This window comes from Perca fluviatilis, chromosome 14, assembly GCF_010015445.1.
Source record: "Perca fluviatilis chromosome 14, GENO_Pfluv_1.0, whole genome shotgun sequence".
Lineage (NCBI taxonomy): Eukaryota > Metazoa > Chordata > Actinopteri > Perciformes > Percidae > Perca > Perca fluviatilis.
Genome location: NC_053125.1, coordinates 10,612,919 through 10,636,985, shown reverse-complemented (window position 1 = coordinate 10,636,985; position 24,067 = coordinate 10,612,919). Strand labels below are relative to the sequence as shown.

At 41.0% G+C, this 24,067-nt stretch overlaps 2 protein-coding genes and 1 long non-coding RNA gene across 6 annotated transcripts in view; 2 read left to right on the top strand and 1 right to left on the bottom strand.

Moving 5' to 3' along the window:
• The window catches only part of si:dkey-183c6.7 (urea transporter 1), a 26,496-nt gene extending 20,988 nt beyond the window's left edge, over window positions 1-5,508 (top strand). For both annotated transcript variants that reach the window (XM_039823576.1, XM_039823574.1), the window contains 3 exons: window positions 1,965-2,099; window positions 3,875-3,924; window positions 4,578-5,508. In XM_039823576.1, the coding sequence (XP_039679510.1) occupies window positions 1,965-2,099; window positions 3,875-3,924; window positions 4,578-4,760 (368 nt within the window). In that variant the 3' untranslated portion in view covers window positions 4,761-5,508. The remainder of the gene's footprint in view (window positions 1-1,964; window positions 2,100-3,874; window positions 3,925-4,577) is intronic.
• si:dkey-183c6.8 (protein O-GlcNAcase) lies at window positions 5,158-24,067 on the bottom strand. Of its 3 annotated transcripts, none has more exons than XM_039823571.1 (17): window positions 21,694-21,751; window positions 21,159-21,210; window positions 18,274-18,371; window positions 17,749-17,879; window positions 17,191-17,362; window positions 16,995-17,093; window positions 15,234-15,503; window positions 13,803-13,889; window positions 13,130-13,584; window positions 12,852-13,026; window positions 12,361-12,417; window positions 11,283-11,368; window positions 10,997-11,101; window positions 9,857-9,948; window positions 9,491-9,680; window positions 8,027-8,186; window positions 5,158-7,603 (listed from the first exon to the last, which is right to left on the bottom strand). In XM_039823571.1, exons 1-17 carry the CDS (start codon window positions 21,734-21,736, stop codon window positions 7,467-7,469), a joined length of 2,409 nt encoding a protein of 802 aa, XP_039679505.1. In that variant the 5' UTR covers window positions 21,737-21,751; the 3' UTR covers window positions 5,158-7,466. The 3 variants fall into 3 exon arrangements, with proteins under 3 accessions (XP_039679505.1, XP_039679506.1, XP_039679507.1); XM_039823572.1 differs by lacking the exon at window positions 21,694-21,751 and adding an exon at window positions 23,861-24,067 and having other exon boundaries at window positions 7,467-7,603; XM_039823573.1 differs by lacking the exon at window positions 21,694-21,751 and adding an exon at window positions 23,477-23,562 and having other exon boundaries at window positions 7,467-7,603.
• Window positions 7,526-9,644, top strand: LOC120573684. Its single transcript, XR_005641747.1, has 5 exons — window positions 7,526-7,622; window positions 7,820-7,894; window positions 8,721-8,978; window positions 9,324-9,358; window positions 9,523-9,644. It is a non-coding gene; the product is annotated as an uncharacterized LOC120573684 (long non-coding RNA).

Genomic DNA, 24,067 nt, shown 5'->3' with positions numbered 1-24,067 from the left:
TACTGCTGTCATGTATCTTTGCATCAGCTTGGCTGCGATGCATTTTAGAGTCATAAATGGGTTTGAAAGGGCTTCTTCTAAACAAAATGTGGCGATGCTAATGAGACATGACAATGCAACAAGGCTAATGAGCAAAGGATAATTCTATCCCACTCACCAAGGAGCACATTCAGCCTAGGGCACTTGTATGTAAATTATACATACATTATACATCTATAAATAGTGGGTTACTGGTGGTCACTCTTCTGCACAAGTCACACAGCGTTTTATAATATACTGTATATAATATTTTTTATGATATTGCTCTTACTGAGGAAAGTGAGAATACACCATTTATTTTGTAGGGGTAATGTTCCCACAAACATAAGTTCTGTATGTATCAATGAAACAGCCAGTAAGCAGTTTAAAATTAAAATGTTTAAATCTGAGCTGTGGCAGCTGCTGTAGCTGGGCGGGGCTACAGGACGGATGGCCTCTGCTGCTTTCACACACACACACACACACACACACACACACACACACACACACACACACACACACACACACACACACACACACACACACACACATGCAGTGTTGTCCCTTTGGAATGGTGTGCAGCGGGAAGCAGAAATGCCCAAAAGTGCAACTAATTGACAATGCTGATTCCAACTACACAGTGTTACCGATTTATTAGGTAAATTGTTTACTAGTTGGTTCAACTGGTAATTTCTAAGGCTGTAGTCAGTGTTGTGTTTGACTCCATTATTTCTACTGTTTTGTCGACCCTTGTTTTGCGATATACAAGTGTGGTTTTTTTTTCTGGTGTTTTGAGTCAGGTTATCTTTTTCAACAGGCCCAAATAGGTGTAACAGAGCAGGTTAAATGTGCAACGAAGCAGACTTCTGACCCCAACCATCGGTGAGGCTGGGTGTTGTCGGAGGTGAAACGACCTTGAGAACTTCAGCCAGAGAGGCCAAAACTATCTACATTTTGCAAAGCGTTGTGCTGCTTGCTGATCCTGAATGAAGCTTGCTGGCCTTTGCAGCTGAACCCAGTGGCCCTACTCGTTCTGATGACATTGTTATTCTCCCTCATGTGTGGGTTGAAAGACACGGTGCAGATGCTGCTCAAAGCCAGCAGAGAACCGGTCAATGCTTCTGGCCTCCCTGAGATGTATTTGGGTCAGCATACTCCTTGTGCAGTCTGCATACAGTAAAGCTTCAGCTTCACAGTGTTTGTTTAGCATTGACCTGCTGTTCACCCACCTACTGCATCAATACTCGGTGCAGCAGTACCACAGAGACTGGATGATGGAATCAGGGCTAAAAGAAATGTAATACCAAAAAGGAAAACATTGATACTGAAGTTATTATTGTAAGGACTTGTTAAAATTTTATTTATCATAATAATAATTATGCAATTTAAAAGTCTCCTTAGAGGTTCTTAGTCGTGTGTCATCGGTCTCCATCAAAGCTTTCTTTTTTTCTCCTCTACCCGTACAGCCTCATTACAGTAAAAGAGTTGAAAAATGTGAAGGCTTATTTTAGTGTAACAGGGACAAGCCGGGCCTTTGTCAGCACTTCTTATACCCAGCCTTACTTACCATCATCGCATGCCCACTGGCTGAACACAGTCTTTTCCAAAGTGGAAAAATCATAAATACAAGAGACAAAGCAGCTCCTCTTTAGTGGTGCATCATATCCTGTAAACACTGTTACACAACTTCTATGTAGATATGGGGAATAGAAAGGGAAAATCAACATTTCCTTATTAGGTTACATACAAATTACTGAAGGCAACCATACAACAGTTTTTGTCTAACGCCACCACATGGATAATTCTGGTATAGCAGCTTCAACAGCCGAGCGTGCGTGGGAGCGTGCGTGCACTGCCTCTGCCTCTGTGATTCCCAGATCTGTAACCAGGAGTGACTCATGTTTTTTGTAATTAGACTTGTAAAGATGTGACTGTGTGTGTGACAGGTTTATCCATGGCGGTGCGTCATGATTATCTGTACTCTGGTCTCTCTGGGTTTAATGGAGCTCTGGGCTGTATGGCTGTTGGAGGACTCTTCTTCACCTTCAGCTGGAGGACCCACCTCTTTGCCATTGCCAGTGGTAACACACACACACACACACACACACACACACACACACATACACACTTTTGCGCTCTCTATTGTGCTTAATGACAGTGTTAGTGATCTTCATATGATGATGTTGAATTTAATTATCATCTTATCATATTTCATATTGTTCATCCCTCTTCCTTATTTCTCCATTTAGTTTTTGTCCCACTAGCCCTCAAAGAACTTTTACATTACACAAATCCTGTATCAAATCCTGATTTGCTCAGGATTTATGTGGTATTACTCTTGGTTATGACATGTTATACATTATAGTTGGCACACATTTGCAAAACAGCATGCTTTTTCCCTCAAGAATAATAGAGAACCATTGCAAAGAATGCTCACTACCAAGCTCAACAAGGTTGTCATACTTGAAGCTAAAATAGGGCTATCATTTCAACTTAACTGCTCTAACTTAACTAGTGGTATTTTTTAATACTGTGTAGTATACATAATAGCTTTTCAAAATTAAGTTTTTTGGGAGAAAAACAAGAACCACATTTGTATCTAATATCTGCTTTAGATGTTTTAACCTAACTTGTATTTTGCATGAATATTAAAACAAGCAGATTTAGGAATAAATCCCAATCTTTTTGCTCTTCTCGTTATTCTTGTCATATGGTACTCTGCCACTGGAGGGCGACAGAAACAAACAAACTGCTTTGATATGCTTTGTCCATGGTGCTTCAACAACACATTGTCTCTGTCCATGGTGCTGAAACACTCTAATGCCGCACAGTGCATATCAAATGATCAACAATAGGATCATTGCTCAAACTGAAACAGTTTTAAAATCATACAAGCATAACCTTTTTAAAAAGTCATCTTGAACTTTATCGCATTACATATTTTATTTGAAAACCTTCAGTACTTTCAGGTTATATGCATTTTCCACATCTTTCAGACTTAATAATGGGACTCAATGCAACCCCATTGTTATGGCTGTTGTCTGTGGAACTAAAGAAGCTCATACTTTTTGATCTATAAAAACTTAGTTCCTAAACAGTAGAATCCAGACAGTTGAGATGGGACTCTGACAGTTTTTCCTGCTTGTGTGGAAGGCATCCTGTTGTGAGTTTATGTAATTTGTCTGAGCTTTGAGTCATGGAGATATCACTTACGACATCGCAACTCCTCTCAATAAATCAGTTAATCAATCACATGCTGATGAATCATTCCTTCTTAAGGAGGTAAAGGGTTCTGTAAACAGGGACACATTGGCATTAATGACTACAGTCAAAATGTGCTTAAACTTAAAAAATAATTAAATGTAACATATCAGCTTATTTAGCCTGCTCACTGTACTGTAAAGGGACTTTGTTTCCATACACATATCCCCTTACTGTCATTTGTTTCCTTCATGTACTTTGGCAATTTCTATGCGTCTCTCTGCGACAAGTGGTTGTACTTGGTAAATAATTCGTGTAATTTTGTCACTATAAAGTTTGATTTAATTGATGTATTTAGACTGAGCTTTCCTGTCCCCCTCTGCTCTCATTCATGAGTACAGACAAACACATTTACAACACATCTGAAATTGCAGCTGAAGCACCATGGACATTAGTGCTGAGCAGTTTGACAGAGAGCTAATCTACTCACATTAGGTAGATTGGTCTTAATCGGAGCTTCCAGTCTGTCTCCTATCAGGACCAACTGCAGCCAAACTGCGCCAGCTACTGTATATATGTCAGCAGCCTGGAGGAAAGCTACACAGTGAGTGTTTTGAGGATATATTTAGCCTAATGTCTTCTCCTCTGCACGCAGCCTTCCTCTCTGCATATGCTGACATCGCTCTGAGCAATCTGCTGGGAACTGTAAGTACACACACCTCAAGCATTGTGTGTATGAAGCAGCACCGAGAAGCCTTCAACATTTCTTTCCATTTTTTTAAGCCTAGGATGAATACATTTTGGCTTCAGATTTAGCTGTAGCAATAGCATGATTGTAGAACGTTACCAAACTTCCAATTGGTTGGAACTAGAAATGCTTTAGGCTTAGGGTGGTGAAAATGATCAGTGCACTTCCCTCTGGGCTGAAAGTGTTAAGTCTGCTGTACTTGTGACCACACTTAACAGTCAAAAGTTTATTGCTATATTATTTCAGGTGTAAGAAAAAGCAGGATTTTCAAGGCAGTGGGGGCTGTTATTTTGACGATTATAAAATTGCAGATTGCAAAAAATAAAACTCTGCAGATAAACAGATGTTACTATACAGGGGATTTTACTTGTCTATTAGTTAACACACCTTATCTTTTATACCTTCTTCAACATAACAGGAAGGAGGCTAATGCTAAAACTCTTCAACTCTAACTCAAGTATAGAGGTTGTTCTCAAACTGTCTTGACTACCTTCACTCTCTCATATTTATTAAAAGCTCTATTATTATTATTATTATTATTATTATTATTATTATTATTATTATTATTATTATTATTATTACTATTACTCTATACCCTCTCTTTCCCTAGGTTGGTCTCCCAGCATGCAGTTGGGCATCTACTCTGACAGCCACACTGATGTTGCTGCTGACCGGCAGTTTAGCAGCGTACCGCATCCCTATTGGTCGAGTCATGGCTCCTGAACACAACCTGTGCTCCCACAGCCAATGGGAAGCTGGGGACACCGCAGACAGGGAGAGCACTGATGTCTAACGCTAGGACACACACACACACACACACACACACAGACACACACACACACTCACACACTCACAGAGTAATGTATCAGTACTTTCTGTGTTGGATACAATACATATATACATATTTATTATAAACATTTAATAAATAGATTCTTTATAAATACAAAAAAAGTAGATTCAACATTTTGAGGAAGTTTTGTTCACAAGATGGTGATATAGTATGTGTTCAGCCCTGAAATGTTGAAAATGTTTGAGGTATCACAGCTGTTATATATAAGCCTCTAAATATTAAACCAACCATTTCCATTGCATGTGTAACATTTCCAACCACGTTTTGCCACTTGTGTTATTCCAGTAAGTAAGAGTTTTCACTCACCGTGACAGATAAGAAATAAAGCCAACGAAACAGCCAATTTAAAGTCTTTTAATAGGCATGAAATCAACTGGTGAGTTCAATAAAATCATTGTCGTTGTTAAAATGACAGTTTAACTGCTAATGTCAACAAAAACACAGACTGAATTATTTTTAACCTCTTCATTACCCTGCATAGACAAACTAGAACATGGCACTCCACTGGGACTCAATGTAGAAACAGTTAGTACATGGATCTCAATGCAGGCAGACTGTGAGACGATTAGTACACACGGATGACAAGTGATGGGTTTCTGAAATGGACCGAGTGGTCAGCTGCTTAGACCAAGAAGTTAAAGGCAACTGTTGAATCTCAACTTATTAAAATTAAATTCTCTTAAATGAAAAAGTAAAGGTGTTCGGTGGTTCATTAGACACTGTCTTTTTTTCACAGTGCTTCATGTTGCCTGTGTAGATTATTTTTATTTATATTTCCCATCAACATATCTATTCCCAAACACACAAACATGTTTACATTCACATACAAACCATATATCCCAGTCTAATGTACAAAAAAAAAAAAAAGTATGAAAAGATGAGCTTTTTTTTCATACAGGTGAAGTCATATTCTTCCACAAACAATAACGTCTTCTAAAATGTTTCTTTACATCATGCATTTCTGTCTCAGTGCTTTCAAGATTTTGTTGTCTACATCATTTTTTGTTCTGGGACTACATTTTTTTTATTATGAACTACCTCACAGACGATGGTGATGAGGTTGGTAACAAGACAAAAGATACAAAAGTGCCTCTCAGTCTGTGATTGATCTAGCGTAATATTAAAAACAGAAAAAAGTAGAAATATAAATACTTGCACAAACAGTACAGTGTCTTTTTAGCTGTATTACAAAAAAATGAACATTCGTAGTTCTATGTACTTTCAGTTGAAGATTTGATTGTTAGTGCTGTTGTGCTTCTTTTTGTGTGTGTGTGTGTGTGTGTGTGTGTGTGTGTGTGTGTGTGTGTGTGTGTGTGTGTGTGTGTGTGTGTTAGATATGGTTCAGAATAAAAGGCAGAATGACACAGCTGTCTTAATTGATATATTTGCACACACTCACACACCATGTACAAAGTACCCACACATGCACCTTACATACTCACTGGTCATTTTACAATATTTGAAATGAGGGAGAGGTATCTATTATATCCAATTGAACCCGGTGTAAACTTCAGGTGTGTGTCTGCGTGATGATTTTCATGCACAATCTGAAATTATTTTTAGTTTTTCTGATGAATTGTAGCGTGCATGCACTTGCATGTTGTTATCTCTTTATAGCTATAATGATGAGAAAAGTCCATTTAAAAAAAATTATTAATTTGCCATGTTCGAGCATTCCATTGAAATTCTAAATGTCTGTTTGTGTCAATGTCGGCATACATTGTATCCTACTTTGTGAACATCCGCACAATGTTTTGTTCTTCATGTGTAGACATTCAACTAAACTAATCAAGTGTAAACAGTGACGCTGTGCCTGGGTCCAGTCTGCTGTCAGCACACTCTATTTATCCAACAGGACAGGAGCTAGAAAGCAACGTCCTAACTTTTAAGGAAAAAAGTATTGTTTATGATCGAAGCAGAGGGAGTAGAGCAAAAGATCGACTGTGGCATCTTAACCATGGTTGTGGACAGGAGGGGATTATTCAACCTCAACTTAAAGGAATAGTTCAACATTTTGGGTAATACCATTATTAGCTTTCTTGCCGAGAGTTAGATTAGAAGATCAATACCGCTCTCGTGTCTGTATGGTAAATATGAAGCTACAAAGAGTGGGTTGGATGAAAATGATCAGCAACCCCTGTCACATACAGGAAGAAATACAATACAAATAATGACAGCCACTTTAACAAAAAGATACATGTGTAAATGACACGTGCCACATAGCTGCTGTGATCTACTGCTCTGCTCCCATCTCAAACTATTTGTCGTTGACTTTCTTGTGACTAAATCTTGTAATCCGTAGCCAGGGGTGGAATCCACGAAAGATTAGCACAGCTCTGCTGAAGCTTTAAAATCAAAATTTTTTTTATATATTTTGTTAATCCTTTAGAAACCTCTGGGTTTATGCCCATTACTGCTGCCACACAGACTCAAAGGAATCCAGGATTGTCCCTTTAATTAATAAAGGTTTTCTCTCTTGACGGAGAAAATACACATCCTGCTTGTTTGCTGAGCTTAGCCTTCTCTAGCTGTACTGAACATACTGTTTCTAACATCTTTGTGTGTGTGTGTGTGTGTGTGTGTGTGTGTGTGTGTTCACACGCTGTGTATCTACTGCATGGTCTGTGGTGTGTAAGTATGTGCTGATGTTCAGAGCAGCCTTCCCAACACCACTCCCTCTCTGCTCCTGGCTTCTCCTCTGAGGATCTCCAGGAAGCCCATTTTTGTCAAGAACTCCAGCCTCTGACGGTCTGTTGGCTGCACCTCGCAGAACACACCCTGAGATCCTGCACACACAGAAAAGATGTAAAAACAATGCACCATACAGAATCTTTTAGTCTGAGGGAGCCTGTCATAGAACATTTTAAAAACACAGATTTTTAACATTCAGGATTAATATCCGCAGGCAGGCTTAAAACTACCGAATGTAATGGTGTGAAAACATGTTAAGTGGTATTACGACAATGCTTTAACCTGCCAAATTTTCCTGCTCTTCTGTTTAGCCTTGAGCCAGTGAGCACTAATGCTAATATCGACAAAAGAGTCCTCCAGAGAAGGTTTTCACACGCTGCACAGAGGTATGTGGATATTTCATGTTGTACCATATACCTTCATTTTGTCAGAAGGGAGGGTTAATGGTTTCCAGTTTCAGTTGAAAGCAAATAAGACACACACTCTGATACAGTGACTCAACAACACCCTGTCCTTACCGTTGGCCTTAAGTGCAGTGAGGAGGGCAGTGAGCAGGGTGCGGCTGACGCTGACGTCCACCAGCTCCGGCAGGGCGTCCAGTCGCAGCTGAGAGGGGAAGTGATAGATGAGAGAGTCTGGGTACTCTCCCTGGTCCTCCTCCATCAGCTGGATCAAGTCCTACATGGAGGAGAGACACAGGGACACTCTCACAATATCATGATAGGTAGAGTCAGTTAACTTTGTCCTATTCATCTTAAATGTTTGGACATTTTTACTTGTCACTGCTTGTTTGATGGAGGGTTGTGGAAACGCGTACGCCATGCATATATTCCTATGTTGTTGTAGTTTCCAACAGCTGCCACTAGATGTTCCTAACGGGCCATATTTGACTGATTGCGCCTACACTTTCAAGTTATCCAGAAACTTAGCAACAAAATGACATAAACAGAGACTAATAGACTAATAATCATCAATTCAAATGTCACTAAATTTATTTTGACCTTATATTCAATGCCTTGTAACAGCAACAGTCTCTGCTGCATCCACAGCTTTTATTTTGTAGACATAGACCTTTGTGAATAGTCTAATGTACTTCCTGTCTGAGATGCTCACAAAACATATCTTAAGGCAGAGTCAGCTATATGAGGAAGGAAGGAAAGTATAAGTAACTAAAACTAATTGCATGCTGTTATGTTCCCATGTCTAATCAAGCAGGAACAGATGCCATGCAATCGCTTCTACCTTCATACACCTGTGGCTGCATCCAAAGTGGGACTGTCAGTGTGCACCATGACGCACAGAGTGGGCAGATCAGTCCTCCACAGATGTCAGGGACTGACTGTCCCTGTTGCTCACCACCGGCTCTGTCTGGCTCTTTGCCTGAGATCACTCAACTCTTTGTCATGGTGGATGACGCTGGAACCAAGCGCAGTATCTCACCCCATTTTTCGACAAAAATACCGTACTAATGTAAGTGCTCTATATTTACAATTGTGTACTTTTTACTACTCGTTTGTACTCAAACATAATTAATTATGTCTTATCAATCAAGAGGAAGATTGATTTGACTGATGCTTACCTCTACCAAAACTACCACCTATTCTTGCTGTTTACAACTGCATCACTGTTACAGTACATGCGCCTTGCAACACAAATCTGGTTGCCAGGTCTGTATGTCTATGTTGTGCACTGACCATAGAGAAGCTAAGATCCCAGAGTGTCCATAGATTACACTCGTGGTGTGTGTTAATCTGTATGTGTTGTCACTTGCTTTGTTTACCTGTGCGTGCCACCCACTTCCCCGTGTGTTATTAGTCCGTCACAGAGGGATCCAGATGGTGTAACTGCAGGTACAGTATGTCTCAACATTTATGTGCATATTTTCACCTGTGTGTTCGGTGTGTCTGTAACACTCCTGTACCCTTCAGAAGGACAGAATAGTTACAGTAAGGTTAAAAAAAATTATGTTTAATGACTTTCACCTGTGTGTTGGGGTGTGTGTTGCCCCCTTTAGGTGGGTATTTGTCCCTCATGGCAGGCATCCAGCTGGCCTGACACCGCTTGGCAAAGGAACGAACATCCAAAATGCCCAACACACAGCCACACGCACCCAGCTCATCCTCCAGGATGAAACAGTACTCTGGGCACAACGCCAGGCACGGTCCGAGACATCTATTGAAATCAAAGACATTACTATTTCAAGAATATGTGGGTATACAGTAGTATTCCAATATGGTAAATGTCCATTGTGGAAATGTTTTTGCAAAGCACAAGATTTCTTTTTTTTTTTTTTTTTTTTTTTTTTTTTTTTTTTTTTTTTTTTTTCTCTCTCTCTCTCTAACACACACCTGTCTCCTACGATATCTGGGTGGGAAGCACTGGACTCTTGGCCACCCTGAGTCCTCAGGTGGAGTTGGCGCACCATCCGATACAACTCCAACTACACACACACACACACACACACACACACACACAATGAAACCATTATTTCATGCTTCATGCCCCAGACTATTACACTATGTATGTTTCCCTACAACAGTGTGTAAATGTTAAACAAAAAATGTCCAGGTGACTGAATAATCTGGGTCTTTTAAGAACTCTTTTCTCCATTTAAGGATACTACTGTTAACCTGACTCCGCCAGATGGATTGCTTCGCATTTGCTCGGCATATCCATCTGGGAACTTTCCGTTGGAGAACTTTTGGGAAGGGGCGGAAATACTGGTTAGCTGATTGGATAAACCATCTATCTATCAACTATATTGGTGATAGACGGGCCAAATCAACCAATCAGATCAACGAAGCGTATGAAAATACAACCACAAGCCCCTGCTGCTGCAGGCAAAGCATAGCTCGTTAGCTCAGCAAGCAAGCAACATGTCGGTAAAGAATATTTGCCGTTTGTGTAATGAGAATTTACGAATCAAAGGCACCATTTCAGGTTCCCGGTCCATATTCCAAAAGAAGGATCCAAGAGAAAAAAAGCATTAGCGAGTGGCTAACAGAATTGGGGCTACCGCTGTCTGAAAATACTGGTTAGCTGATTGGATAAACCATCTGTCTATCACCACCTAACCCACCTCAAAACCAACGCTGATTGGCCCGGTCGTTTGGCGAACGGCTCCAAATTTTCTCTATCCCAAGATGCCAGACTGATCTGCGAGTGGAAAACTGGAGCTCGCGAGATAAGGACGGTCTCACGAGACTATACTACTGTGGCACTGTCAGAAAATCTTATAAATCTTCCATGACTTTATATCACTAAGTCAGGGTGCATCCATGTTTTTCTAAAGGGGTAAATAGTATGGTATCTACAGTAGCTATGCTAAAGTCACGCATTCGATGCAGTGATTGCAACTGTACAAACTTCTAAAATATTCCTTGACTTTCCCTATCTTTAATGCATCTCTTTGACGACTTCTATGATATTCCATGAATAATCCTGGCGTTATGTGTGAAACGCTACCATTTGCGAGGGACTCCTCCTACCTTGTCCTTGCTGTGGTAGGGCCTGATGTTATAGAGACGAGAGGTAGGGAAGAGAGGAGGAGGATGAGTGAAGAGATCACTGCTGCTGCCTATTGGTAGGAGCATCTACACACGCACGGACGCACACACACGCACACACAGACGTTACGCAGTTTTAAAACGATTGAACTTCAATGACACATTAATAATTAAAATATACAAACATGCACTCATGCACAATAAAAAAACATGAGGATTAATTCACAAAACCTATGTACATTTTGTGCTATACAAACACACACCCTACCTGCACCTCCCCAGACACGCCCCCTTTGAACGTCCACGGTTCTGACTCCACTCCCAGTTGGTCTGCCCCTGTGGTCTTCCCACACCCTTCCACAGACAAGAACCAAATGTCAGTCAGATGACATCATGAAATGCCAGTGCAGACGAAAAATGATGGCACAGTTAAATCAGCTTTAAATATTCATGCCAGCATAATAGTGCAGTGTTTAACCGCATTACATCTCCTCAAGAGATGACAGCTGAAATTAACTGCTTTTTCAGTTTTTATGCTGGTGCCATAAATATTTGAAGCATAACTGGTGGTTCAGTGAGCTCATCTAAGCTAGTGCTGAGAAATAATGATTAGATGTTGGGTTAATAGTGGAACATTTTCACTTTAGATAGGAATGATTTGTACAGCAGAGGCTACTTGTAGTTACTGTAGTTATTTCAGGCATAGACATAGGGCCCTATCTTGCATTCAGCGCAATTACCTTTGTACACCGACGCATGTATCGTTCCTATTTTGCACCCGACGCACAGCGGACTTTTCCCTCCACAGACGCACGTCGGTAAATTAGGGAATGTATTTGCGCTCCAGGGGGCGGTTCAGCGAAAAGAGGAGGCGTGTTCCGTCGCAAACGTTACTTTGTGCTATTCTGCAGTTTCAGAAAACAATTCCGCCACTGACCAGGAACAACCTGGTCTAAAGTCAGTGGCGCTATAGTCTAAAGTCAGTAGCGCGTTATTCAGATGCTATTTTAGGGGCGCATGCTTGGCCATAATGTAGTCCCGGTGGCGTGCGCCAGGCAAATCCGCCGTCATAATAGCAATCTGCCATGGAACAAGCGCGCCTGCTCTTAAAGGGAATGTGAGATGACGCTCTGATTGGTTTATTGCACGTTACGCCCAAACCACACCTAGCTACTTCAGACCAACCCATTTTAGATTTGCGTCGGGCGCAAGAGTCATTTATCCCGCCGGTATAATAGCAACAGCGCCCGAGATCCGCCCACAAAGTACTTGCGTTTTGCGTTTCATACTTGCGTTTCAGATCGTTAAAATAGGGCCCTAAGAGTTAGAAGGGCATGCCTACTCACAGTGGAAGCAGTTCCTCCAGGTGGCCAGGGTGGAGCTGTCACTCAGCACACGCCCATCTGAGTGAGATAGGTGAGTGGGGGGTTAGATTAGACTATATAGTATGTTATAGTAGGATAACAAAGAATAGTATAGCATAGCATGCTACTTGTCAGTGCTGTAGACGAGTCACCAACTGTCGAGTCCGAGTCAAGTCTCGAGTCCCCAGTGTTTGATTCTGAGTCCAAGTCCTAGTCACCAAAGAAGAGTCTGAGTCGAGTCTTAGTCGAGTGACCATTACCTGAGCTTGAGGTCGAGTCACGAGTCCAGAGAATAGCTATTCAAGTCCTGGACTCATTCTAGTATAGCATAGAAGATGTGCAATATAGTGCTATATTGTACAGCCCAGTAACAGTATGACAATAGTAACCACACACAGTATATAGAAGTACAATACAGTCAAGCACATTGTTATTCTGTATTCCCATAGTTTCCTGCTTCTCTTTAGACTCACCCAGCCAGCATATGAATGCTTTTGCCACCAGAGCTGTGTTCCTCAGGTCCCACACATAAGGGTAAAGGTCATAGAGCACAGCCCTGTTGGCCCCGTTCACCACGCTGCAGTGCAGCTGTGCTATGTCTTCACACAGGGACAGGACCCTGGAGGACCGGCCACGCCACTCATCAATCTGAGAAAACGTACAAAAAGCACAAAAACACGCACAATTATGAATCCTGCACTCCACAATTTAAATTTCACCAACAGGAAATCTACACAAAACACACACTTACCTTCAGAGGCGGTGTCTTCTTGCTGTTGGCGCTGACCAGGTGGCAGTTTGCTTTCAGCCAGGTCAGGTCCTGCAGCAGTTTCTGGGCAGACGGGCCATGCTCGTGGGGCAGATAATAAAGACCAACCAGCAGCCGCACCTGGGTCTCACTTAGTAGGCCCTTCCCACCACAGAGCACCCAACCCTGGGCCTTCTGTCCCCTGCCTGGGGGTGCACTAGGCCTGGATCCTTGAGGTTGGTGATTGGGTTGACTCTTCTTCTCCCCCCCTCGTCCCTCCGTCTCCCCCTTGACCTTAGTGGGTGATGATGGGGGTGAGCTGGAGTTCAGGGGGAAAACGGGGAGCTTGGCCACAGCAGAGGTTTCTCTGATTGTGGAAGGGCAGTCGGATTTGTCAGGAGTTTTACAGCGAGTTGTTGGAGCAGAGGAACGCTGGTCTGCTCGTGTGCTCTGTCGACCTGTAATGATTAAAAAAAAGGAAAAACAAAAAAAATAGTGATGTTACAAATGTAACACTGTGGCCAAAAGACATTTTGTTTGTAACCTTCCAAATTTGGTCAATAAGATATAAATTGATTTCACTGGTCCACTCATTCATGAAAGTGACAGAGCAGGTAAATAGTTTGAGTCCAGTCTAATGTCAACATACACACAGCACCAAATCCTAGTTTCTTACCTGCTTGTAGTGGTTGGTTGAGTTCCTGCATCCAATCATGTAGTGCAGCAGACAGAGCTCTATCAGGACAGTATTCACACTCCTCATCTAGACCATTAAAAACATTGTTATATTATATATGAGGATACTAAACTACTCATATTCATTCAGTACAGGAAAACCACTCCCAAATTCCTTTGCACAATCACAGTCTGTGATGTTAATTTCAGTTGGACATGTTTTGGTGGACCACACACACCTCTCCTGTATCTGCAATATGTATGCAATACTAGACCAGAAAAGAAGATACACACCTTTCTCAGAACACAACTTATCTTGTGTTTTCTGCTCTATTGATGGATAAACTGAACTGAGAAAATATATTTTTAATCTGAGATTCTACAGGACTAACGCCAAAACCTGACATTTGCAATTGCTGTTTGCCAACATACCCTTACAGTATGCTGGAAATACTGCTATATTACGTCATGTCTCTATTTGGAAAATTATCTGTGGGAATGAAGACATAGAAGGCTTCTTTCTCATCCGTGACTATCAATGATGTCGCCTGAAACGACAGCTATCGCTGGTAGATGTTATGTCTCTATAAAAATTCCATCCACATCGCAGGCTTCAGCCTCCCCTTCATCTCTTTTCTCATCCCCTCCCTTGAAGCCCATTTCTCTGCCTTGTTTCTCCTCCACAGAGGGACCTTCCTGTTCTTCCTTCATCACACCACACAATTATTCCTCCATCACCACCTCTCCCTGCTCGTCTTCAGAACCGCATTACAAGCTACAGTGGTTTTCTTTCCTACATTTTTCCATCCAACTGTTTCCTCTTTCTTTCTCTGGCAGCATTCTCATGTGTTTTACTGTAACAGTAAATGAAATGCAATGAATAGGAAACAAGCGTCAGATTAAAGTAATGAAAGGGCTATAACAGCTCCACTATCATAGAATTCTAACAAAGTCTTTACAGTATACTTCAAATATATAACATCAAGAATTAATTCACTTTGTATGAAATAGATTAATCTGAAAGATGTCATCTCTTAACAATTTCTGTAAATAGATCCACTTTGCTGTGAGAGATGATGGAGATTGATGAAATTGGTGAATTGTGTAACTCTGTATTAGGGAACCATTTTTATTCTGTGTAAATACAGCTGAAAGCTTATTGAGTAACTCTGTCCAGGACAACAGATGGAGCTTTAATTCCTACAACTTCATTTATTTGTTAAGTGATATCAGACAAAATTGTGTTAGTTGCCAAGCAACACTGACTTTTTAAACATTTCTCCAGGAAGCAAAGGGACTAACTGTACATGGCTCTGTTCTGGCAGAGCTAATTATAGTTTATTAACTCGGGACATCTCCGGTCTCATCACTGCTACTTCCAACTGCTCCATAATCCTCTCTGCCCCATCCTTCCCTTCAATGATCACCTCACCTTTCCTCTCCTTTATTCCAGTTCTGTACCAGCTCGCCAGCGAATGGAGAGGGATGTAGTTGGCTTCAAACTCGCAGTTGGGGTTGAGTAACAGGCCTCTCAGGTGGCTTCTCAGCTGAGGCTCTCTGCCCTTAAAAGGCCCCAGGAAGAGACGTCTGGAGTCATAGTCATTAGCGTGCAGGTTGTCCCAGATGAGCGGGGAGCGCTGGAGGACAGACTCCACCTCAGCCAGACAGTCTACAGACAGTTTCCTGGAGATGACCTTACTGCCTGTGGGGCCGAGAGTGAAGAGAAAAGGTTGACAAGTGGAAGCCTAAACACCGCTGAATTCTGAGGGAGACAACAGGAGCTTCTCTCCTTATTCCTCAGGCACTTTCAGACCAATAAGCAGGGGTGGAAGTTACATTACATTTACTCTCCTTATTGTAACAAAGTTGTTTTTCTGTGTACTAAATTTAATAATTTTGTCAAATCGCATCTGCTATAGAGTAAAAAGAAAAGTCACATGAAAGTCCTGATAAACTGTGTGAAAATGGAACAAAAGAACGGCGATAAATCAGCAGCTGCAGCAGAAAAGAAGCTGCTAGTTTGTCTGCGGCAGCAGGAGGGCACAGCTCCATTAAGGTCACAATCCAGAAATGATACATGATACAAACGAGAATTCCCCGCGAACGCAGGTTCTCATTCAGCTCAAGGAACACAGAGAAACTGGGACTGGTTATACTGGGACGGAGAGGCTGAGCGGACTGGTTATATCATGTATTGAGAATGAACGAGCAGAGAAGTTGAACCTGGAGCAGGTTGTGGAGGACTTTGCAGTGCGCAAGACTCAACAGAATGACGTTCAGACAGGTGAGTACAACAAACCCACTGAACTCACTCTCCAGATGAGAACAACCACTGTGGTGCCTAGCAACGTAGTTGTGTGCATGTGCTACTAAAAACTGCAGTCTCTCCTTTGCTTTAATATGTCTGTTTGGGTTGGTGTTTGTGGCTGCATCCACTGTGGAGTTCATACTGTTTATACAGCTCTGTGTTGTTGCCTCGGTGACGTTTTATTCTGCCGTTGATTCTATAAGAAGTGTCAGACTATTTCATTTAACTGGCTTAAAAAGGCTTGTTGCACCCGCTGTGGTGTCCATAGACTTTATTTATTCTCTATTAAGTCTTTTTTGATTAGTGTCAGTTTTGTCTCTTTTCTGGTTATTTCTAGTGTAGTGAAGCTACGCTGAGAAAGGCGATTGCATAGGCTTTTTATTATTAATAATCAGTTGTATGCACAGGCTGCAAAGTGCCGTCGATGGAAATGTTGGTTTGGACATCAGGGCTTGTGTTGCTAATTTAGTCCTCTTTCCACCTCACAATGTAACATTACCAAGTCAAATTGTAACTATCTTGCTTCAACAATAAAGAGGCTGCCGGAGAATATTTCGAAAATAGAAAAATAAAGACATGCAACAAAAGAACTGAAAGAGAGTAGGCGATAATGGAGGAGGTTGTGTGTGGAGTTGTGCCTGCACCTATTTGCATGTCATTTGCATTTGCCAGTGTGTGCTGTTATTAGCCAACAGACGGCAGGCCAACTAATGAGGCAAAAAAAAAAAAACACAAAACAAGAAACTGACTCTGGTTTATATCTGCAGGAATACAGCCACATTACACAGTTGAAATGTGTGATTTCTATCAATTATAATTAGTTAAATCAACTAGTTTATCGATAATAGATTTAATAGATGTATGGAAATGTGACATGCGTCTCACCTGTCCATATCACTGCTATGTTGGGGAGCAGGTCCTCTCCAACAGTCTGCAGGTAGGGAGACTTTGATATACTGGGAGAACACAGAGAACCACAGTACTCTACAGGGAGAGAGAAACAGGTATATTTCATCAGCAATAAAAAATAAAGCCAGATTTAATAACCACAAACATTCCAATTTAACTCCAGCACTCCTACCTGTAGGGCAAAATAGGAAGACGGCTGGTTCCCCCAAGAACCGATAGATCTCATTGGTTACAGTGACCTGAGCATGGGCGAATGAAGAAAAGGCCTCGCTGTCAGCCTGACACATGGAGTGATCAATGTCATCAAACAGAATGGCAAATGCCTGGCAACCCAGGTCTGATACCTGGAGAGAGAGAAGAGGTTATGTGTCAGAGACTCAAATGATACAACAAAGAAAAAAAAGTTACACTCCTGTGTAGAGCTGCAATAATTCAAAATAATTGTCTCAGAAATAATTCTTTGATTAACAATATAATTGTCTCAGTCAAATTTAAAATGTATTTATTATATATTAATGTATGTATTCAATCACAACAAATGAAAGTTTTGAATCCCTAGAATACATCTTTTGGTTATATCTAAGTGAACAGTCATAGCCCTTAGGACCTTAGCTATTATCAGCAATGAATTGCAGTTAAACAAAGAAACCGTGATTATATAAAAAAATGATGTAATAATTGTTACATGCCTATTCCTGTGTAGTATTCCTTATCTTATTGTGTCACATACCTGTCTCAGTTTGCGTTTGAGTAGTGTCAGGTCACAGGAAGAGGAGAAGACGATGTCCTGACCAGGTGAGAGGGCGTAAACAAACTTCAGGCCTCTCGACTGGGCCTCCTTGATGAGAGTACGCAACTGACCTGAGAGACGATGATTACAGATGTCTCAGAATTCTAAACATGACCACCAAACATCACTCTTCATGCAACATGTAAATGTTTCTGATCTGATCCGAACATCACGCAGTCTTCTAGGGTAACATAAAAACTGTTGATGCCTTTAGAATGGTTATAAAAAATTAATTTATCAGTATGTCAAAAGGCAATTTTATATTTGTGACAGATAATATTGACCCCTGTTTGGAGACAAACGTCCTAGGGCAGTTCTGGTACAGATCTGAAACCAGTAAGCCTGTAGTGTGCAGTCAGCTTGCAATTTCTCAGACTTAGTAAGACTTGGATGCCCATATTGGTGGATAAGTGTTTGAATAGATAGTCAGATGGATAGATGGATGGATGAATGGGATGTTCTTACCCTCCTCTTCATGAGAGTAGACTTCCCTCCACAACAGCCTGTGTTTCAGGTCATCTTTTGGGCCGTACAGGTAGGTGTTCAACCCCCAACTTTGCATCCTGGCACAGAAAGTCATGGACAGAGGAGGCATGGGGAGGGAGAATGTAACTGAAGTGCTTCAGAGTTTTAGTCATTTCATTGCTAAATCTGTGAATCTGCAACAAGAATTGGAAGAGGAAGAAAATTCTTTTTTTCCCAGCAACCACCTCTGACAGTTGCTTGATTTAAGCACTTTTTAACAACTTCAAATCTGTTGTTTTGTTTCTTTTACAGTGAGGAGGTCCGACACACCTGTGTATGAAGCTTTTTAGAGTGCGAGAACTTTGAAATTCTTTATATTTTGCAAATCACTTTTCAAAAACTTTGAAAATATAAATCGATTCAACTGTTCAACTGTACATATTGTATCCATCGTTTCCACAATTTTAATGAATGTACTGTAGGAGCCATGGAGAGAGAGACAAGGATAGAAGGAGGGGGAAAATACTCAAAACAACAAGCAGCAAGAAAATAGATCCACTGTATCGATCGTGGGGCTCCATGGCCGCATCATTTGCAGGAAATGATCTCCTGAATTATAAATAGAGCATAGTACTAGGAGTGAAACAATAGCTGCATCACACGCACAGAAACATGAATATTGCTCTCTCTCTCTGTCTGGACAGGGACCTGCTCTCATCATCCTTGCCATTTGTGGGTGGACTATGTTCTCTCTCTCTCTCCCTGCTTCATTTCCTGGACAGATGGTATGTAAGTCGCCTCCACAAGGCTGCAACCTACCTCCATTAAAACACACAATCAGGTACACACATGCTGCATACACACACTTTCATACTGTTCACACATTCACAGCCCTAATCTGCCAAACTTGCATGTATGAATTTTGCCTGCACCCAACACTCGAGTCTACAAAAGCTGATCTATAAATAAACCTAAAAAAACCCCACACACTCAGCTGCTGTGAAGCATAATTCATCCTCATAGTACAGCATGTATCACCTTAACATCAATAGAAGTTTAGGGACACATTATAGTGATGATTGTGTGATGATCATGATTGTTTTCAAAATATTATATTTTATACGGTTTATCGTAACATGAATAGGAACAGAAACGGTGTGCTATAAGGATTTGGTCCCAAATGTTTAAGAGCAGAGGAAAGCAGAGAGCAGGGGGAACAACGTATCTCCGGGGAGTATGTAGTCGGCTGTCACTATTGGCTGTTCAACCACAAAACTGTGTCACAGTTCCCAACAGGGATTTAGGTAGCTTCACTCGTTTGTAAAATCAGTGTGTCATCAACAATTAATTGGTTCCCTACTAACTACACGCTATACACATGGGGTAATATAAATTTACATAAAAAGGGAATGCCACATCCTTCATTAGAGCATCAATTCATATTCAACACACTGTTGGCCCATTATCAGCGTGTTCATGTTTTCATTTTCATTAATTTGTCTAAAATGGCACTTTGTGTGTTTTCTTACTTGGAAATGATCTTTTAGTATTCTACTGTAGTTCACTGTCATGGAAATCACTGCGAGCTGATTCAAGCTCAAAGAGCTTGTCTCTTTGGGAGCTGTTTAAAACTGTCATGGCAGTCTCAGTAAAGGAGCTGCCTTGGTTTTGTTTAGTCAAGATTCAAAGAGACTTGGCTCATGACCCTGCTGATCTTATTTAGATCACTGTCTCATACTGCATAGAACATTTTATTATCTTGGATGCTGATTTTATCTGCTTTAAATGGCTTTTTTTCCATAAATTCTACGTTGTGCTTTGCAGAAGACAGCCTGTTATAGCACTTCACTGGTATCGCTCCACACAAAGAGTGTGGTTGTGCTGAGCAGTTCCCTGGTGTGAAAGTCTCTGCATGGAAAAAAAAGATGTTGCTAAATAAAGAGCCACGGGTAGCAAAATATTCCCTCTATAAAGGCTACAAGGACACATATATTCTGTATTAGGATTATATAAATATACTGATTCCAGTTTAAGAAAATGTGTGGGGGGGGACTATTTTTATTACCATTCATTCGTCCTTCGTTTGCAAGGCAGCATAGTATGCCAGAGTTTTCTCACATTTCAATAGGTAATATAATAATAATAATAATAATAATAATAATAATAATAAGGTACATTTTATTGTGGAGTTCCATGGTCATCTTAACTTTAAGAGGCTTCTGGAGGAAACAGTGAATATTTGTGCCATTAAATAAACTGCACTTTCGGATGCAAGTCTGGAGCTACAGCTGAGGCTGTACCTTATGGAAATGTTGACCTAGAAATAGAAATTATAAATATAGACTTTTAGACCTGATAATGGCACTAGATGCAAAGGTAAAGTATCACCAAAGTGATTACAATTCATCCACAAATGAAACCTTATGTTGCCCCAGAGGAAAAGTCACTGCCAAACACTGCTAATATGGCTGAAATAATATCTATGGAGTAAAATGATCCCATCTTCGATCCTCTTTCTCCGTCCACTACAGCAAAATGCAGTATCTGCCCCCTCCCTATCCCCCTCCTGTCATCCACGGCTGAGCCTCAGGACTGAGGATGAGCCTGTCCTTTGCTAGGGAGTCATTCTGCATCAGTGATTTCTCTCAAGTCTGCCTGGCACTGATATAGAGGCCTGCAACTGGATTCAGCCCACAGGCGTCAGGTCAGTCGCTGAGCTCACACTACTTATGTGAAGAACCACCACATAAAAAAATCCCCCCCCCCGACCAGGTTAACTAGACGTATGGGCACTTGTGCTCACAGACAGTACAGTGCATGCAGGCTTGCAGACACCTGGTTCATTTCAGTGTTCAAGCTACTTTAAAGAATGCTTACAGACTTACCACTGGAAGAGAACCTTCCTCTGATCCATAGTCCATGGCCTCCCATAGAAACCTGCAGAGGGAAAAAAAATTAAATACATGTTACTTTATCTTTGCAGCAAATGTTATTTTCCCACACTTTTTATATTCAGACATACTGTAGCATACATCATATAATGAGGTTCTATGGCTCTACTTTTTTTTTTGTTCCAAGCTCTGTAGCAATTAATCACAAACTGGACAGTTATCCACTACTGAACACAGCTACAGTACTGAATGTATGCAAGCTCTTCCAGTGCTCGCTTGGTCACATCCCCTCTGTGTTTGGCAGAGGCATTTGTTATCTCCAGCTACACCCTCCATCACATTTTCTATTTTTAGAAATGGGAGCATCTCCAGTGTCCCTCATTTTTGTTAATAAGGAATAAGTCTGCAGTGTGTGTGTGTGTGTGTGTGTATATGTGTGTGCGTGCGTGCGTGCGTGTGCGCACGTGTGCGTGAGTGCAAGTGTGTACAGTAAGTGGGTCATAGTGAGAAGTAAATCTGATCCACTAACAATCCAGTCTGCTTTCTCCTGCATGCACGTTGGGAGTGTGCATTTTGGTGTCCACGTGCACTACCTGTGTGTGTGTGTGTGTGTGTGTGTGTGTGTGTGTGTGTGTGTGTGTGTGTCCTGCAGAGTGCTCCCCACTAAGCCAGACCTAATTACTAACTCTATTGGATGTGTGTGTGCTTATGCAATGGACCTTTTTCACAGCAGACATTTTGACTTGTCATAGTAGGAAAAGCACAGCTGAAATAGATAACCTTTAACGATGTCTCAGTTCCATCAAGTGTCCCAGTAAGCTGTTCCAGTGAGTCAGCATGCACAATACCAGGGCCTCTCCTAAGTGGAATGCAGCCGTCATCAATGGTTTTGAATACACCTGTGGTTTTCTTACTAGGACATGTCAACATGTCTGCCGTGAAAAAAGGTCTATATTGCAATATGAATTTCCAAAATAAACACATCCCAAAGGGGTGTGAAACCAGATTATCTAAAAATCATAGAGCTGGAAAGTTGAGACGGTGGACAAGCAGAACAGTGCTGAAAAAAATTCATTAAAACAAATAAATGTTGCAACAATTTTAATGATGAATAAACAAAAATGAGAAACATTTGCTGGTTCCACCTTCTTAAATATGAAGATTTGCTGCTTTTCTCTGTTGTTTTTTTGTCACTGAATTACATATGGGGGATTGGACTGGTGGTGGTTTTTCACATTTCATAGACTTAATTAATCGATTAATTAGCGATAAAACAGACCTTAAATACAAAGATGACGTATTTCCACTTCATTTTAGCAGCAGATCGATCTGTTCTCCCCACAGCCAACAGTTTTGACTAGGCACCTTTATGTCTACTTGTGATTACATGAAATCACATAATCATCTCCATAATAACTCAACACAATACAGTGTGGTTTCATGACTGTACAACTGTAAAAAGTAATAAGCATTGAATCATTTGTATAAATTGTGCCGTCTTTTGATGACTCAGAGATTCAGAAGTGATACTGACACAAATGATGAGAACATTTCTGCAGTTTATCACCTGTTCATGCTATTCAGGATTCTAGATTGTTATCTTGTGAAAAAACATCAGAAATCCTAAAAATTTTCTTACACAGAAAACAATATTTATGTTATTATTGTCAGGGTCTATACTTGCAGCATATAATGAGATACATATTTGCAGTATAATGTCTTCATATTACAATTACCACCTTCCTTCTTTTGCAGTTATCATCATCATCAATCATTGTCTCTTTGTATTTAAAAAAAAAAGCCTTTTTTAACATCGAGGGCAGGGGACTAAAGATGAAAAATAGCCTTTTGGCTAATTCTGGCTTTTTTAACCCATGGGAAATCATGTGTTTTATTAATTTGCGCTGTTCCCTTTCATAAATAAACTAAACTCAAACTCAATTGCTTTTTCTTCATCACCATTGTCTGCAGTAATTAGTCTGTACCCCGCTTTGTCATTGGCATCTAACCTGTAGCGTCATTAATGTAATTACTATCACCACTGCTAGTGTTGTGGTTATCCCCTCCTGTTTTTGTATCTCCATTATTCCCACCATTTCCATCATCATCAATACTTTTCATTGGCATTTTTTTTTGTTTTATTGAGGCCCTTCAATTTTCCTTGTCTCATCATTATTATCACCACTTATCATCATCCTTTGTTGATAGTGTTCTTTCTCACATCATCTGTCACAGCACCTCCACCATCACCATAAACTGTCATGTCATCCCAACAAATCATCACAGTCTCCAGTCATTATTATCATAATTACCTTCTCAATCATCAGCTTCACCTTCACCATCATTCTCAATATCAAATGTCATCATCTTCGTTACCATTAGCCATTATCCAGATTCCTTGGGCTGCAGCCTTGGAACCAGCAGACATTACTGAATTCTTCACACCGCCTGCTCTTTGATCTCCACTTCAAGCCTGGCTGATCACCACCACATCATCTCATCAAGACCTTTACAACCTACGTACGTCACTGTTCATACACATATTACCACTCCCCTTCACCTGCAGTAAGTGACAATGCTTAAATATAGGTCAAACGGTGGTCTATTCAAAATCGTCTCACCTAGCTAGGTAAGAAGAAAAAAAATCACATGATCTGACAGGAGGTCAGTTACGAAGACGGCCGATCTTACTGTACCTTCCACCACCCCACAAAGAAACTGCTTCTTCTCTTCCATCCTGTCCTCAGCCTCCCTCCGTTTCCAGTCGGCCCCTAACGAGCGAGGCAGGACGAGATGCTCTTCCCGTCTGTTAGCTTAGATACCGGGGATATTCTTCATACTTCTCCTCGATCTGCCTCCACCTCCTCCTCCTCTCCCCTCTCCTTCTGTCTACAACGCAGCTT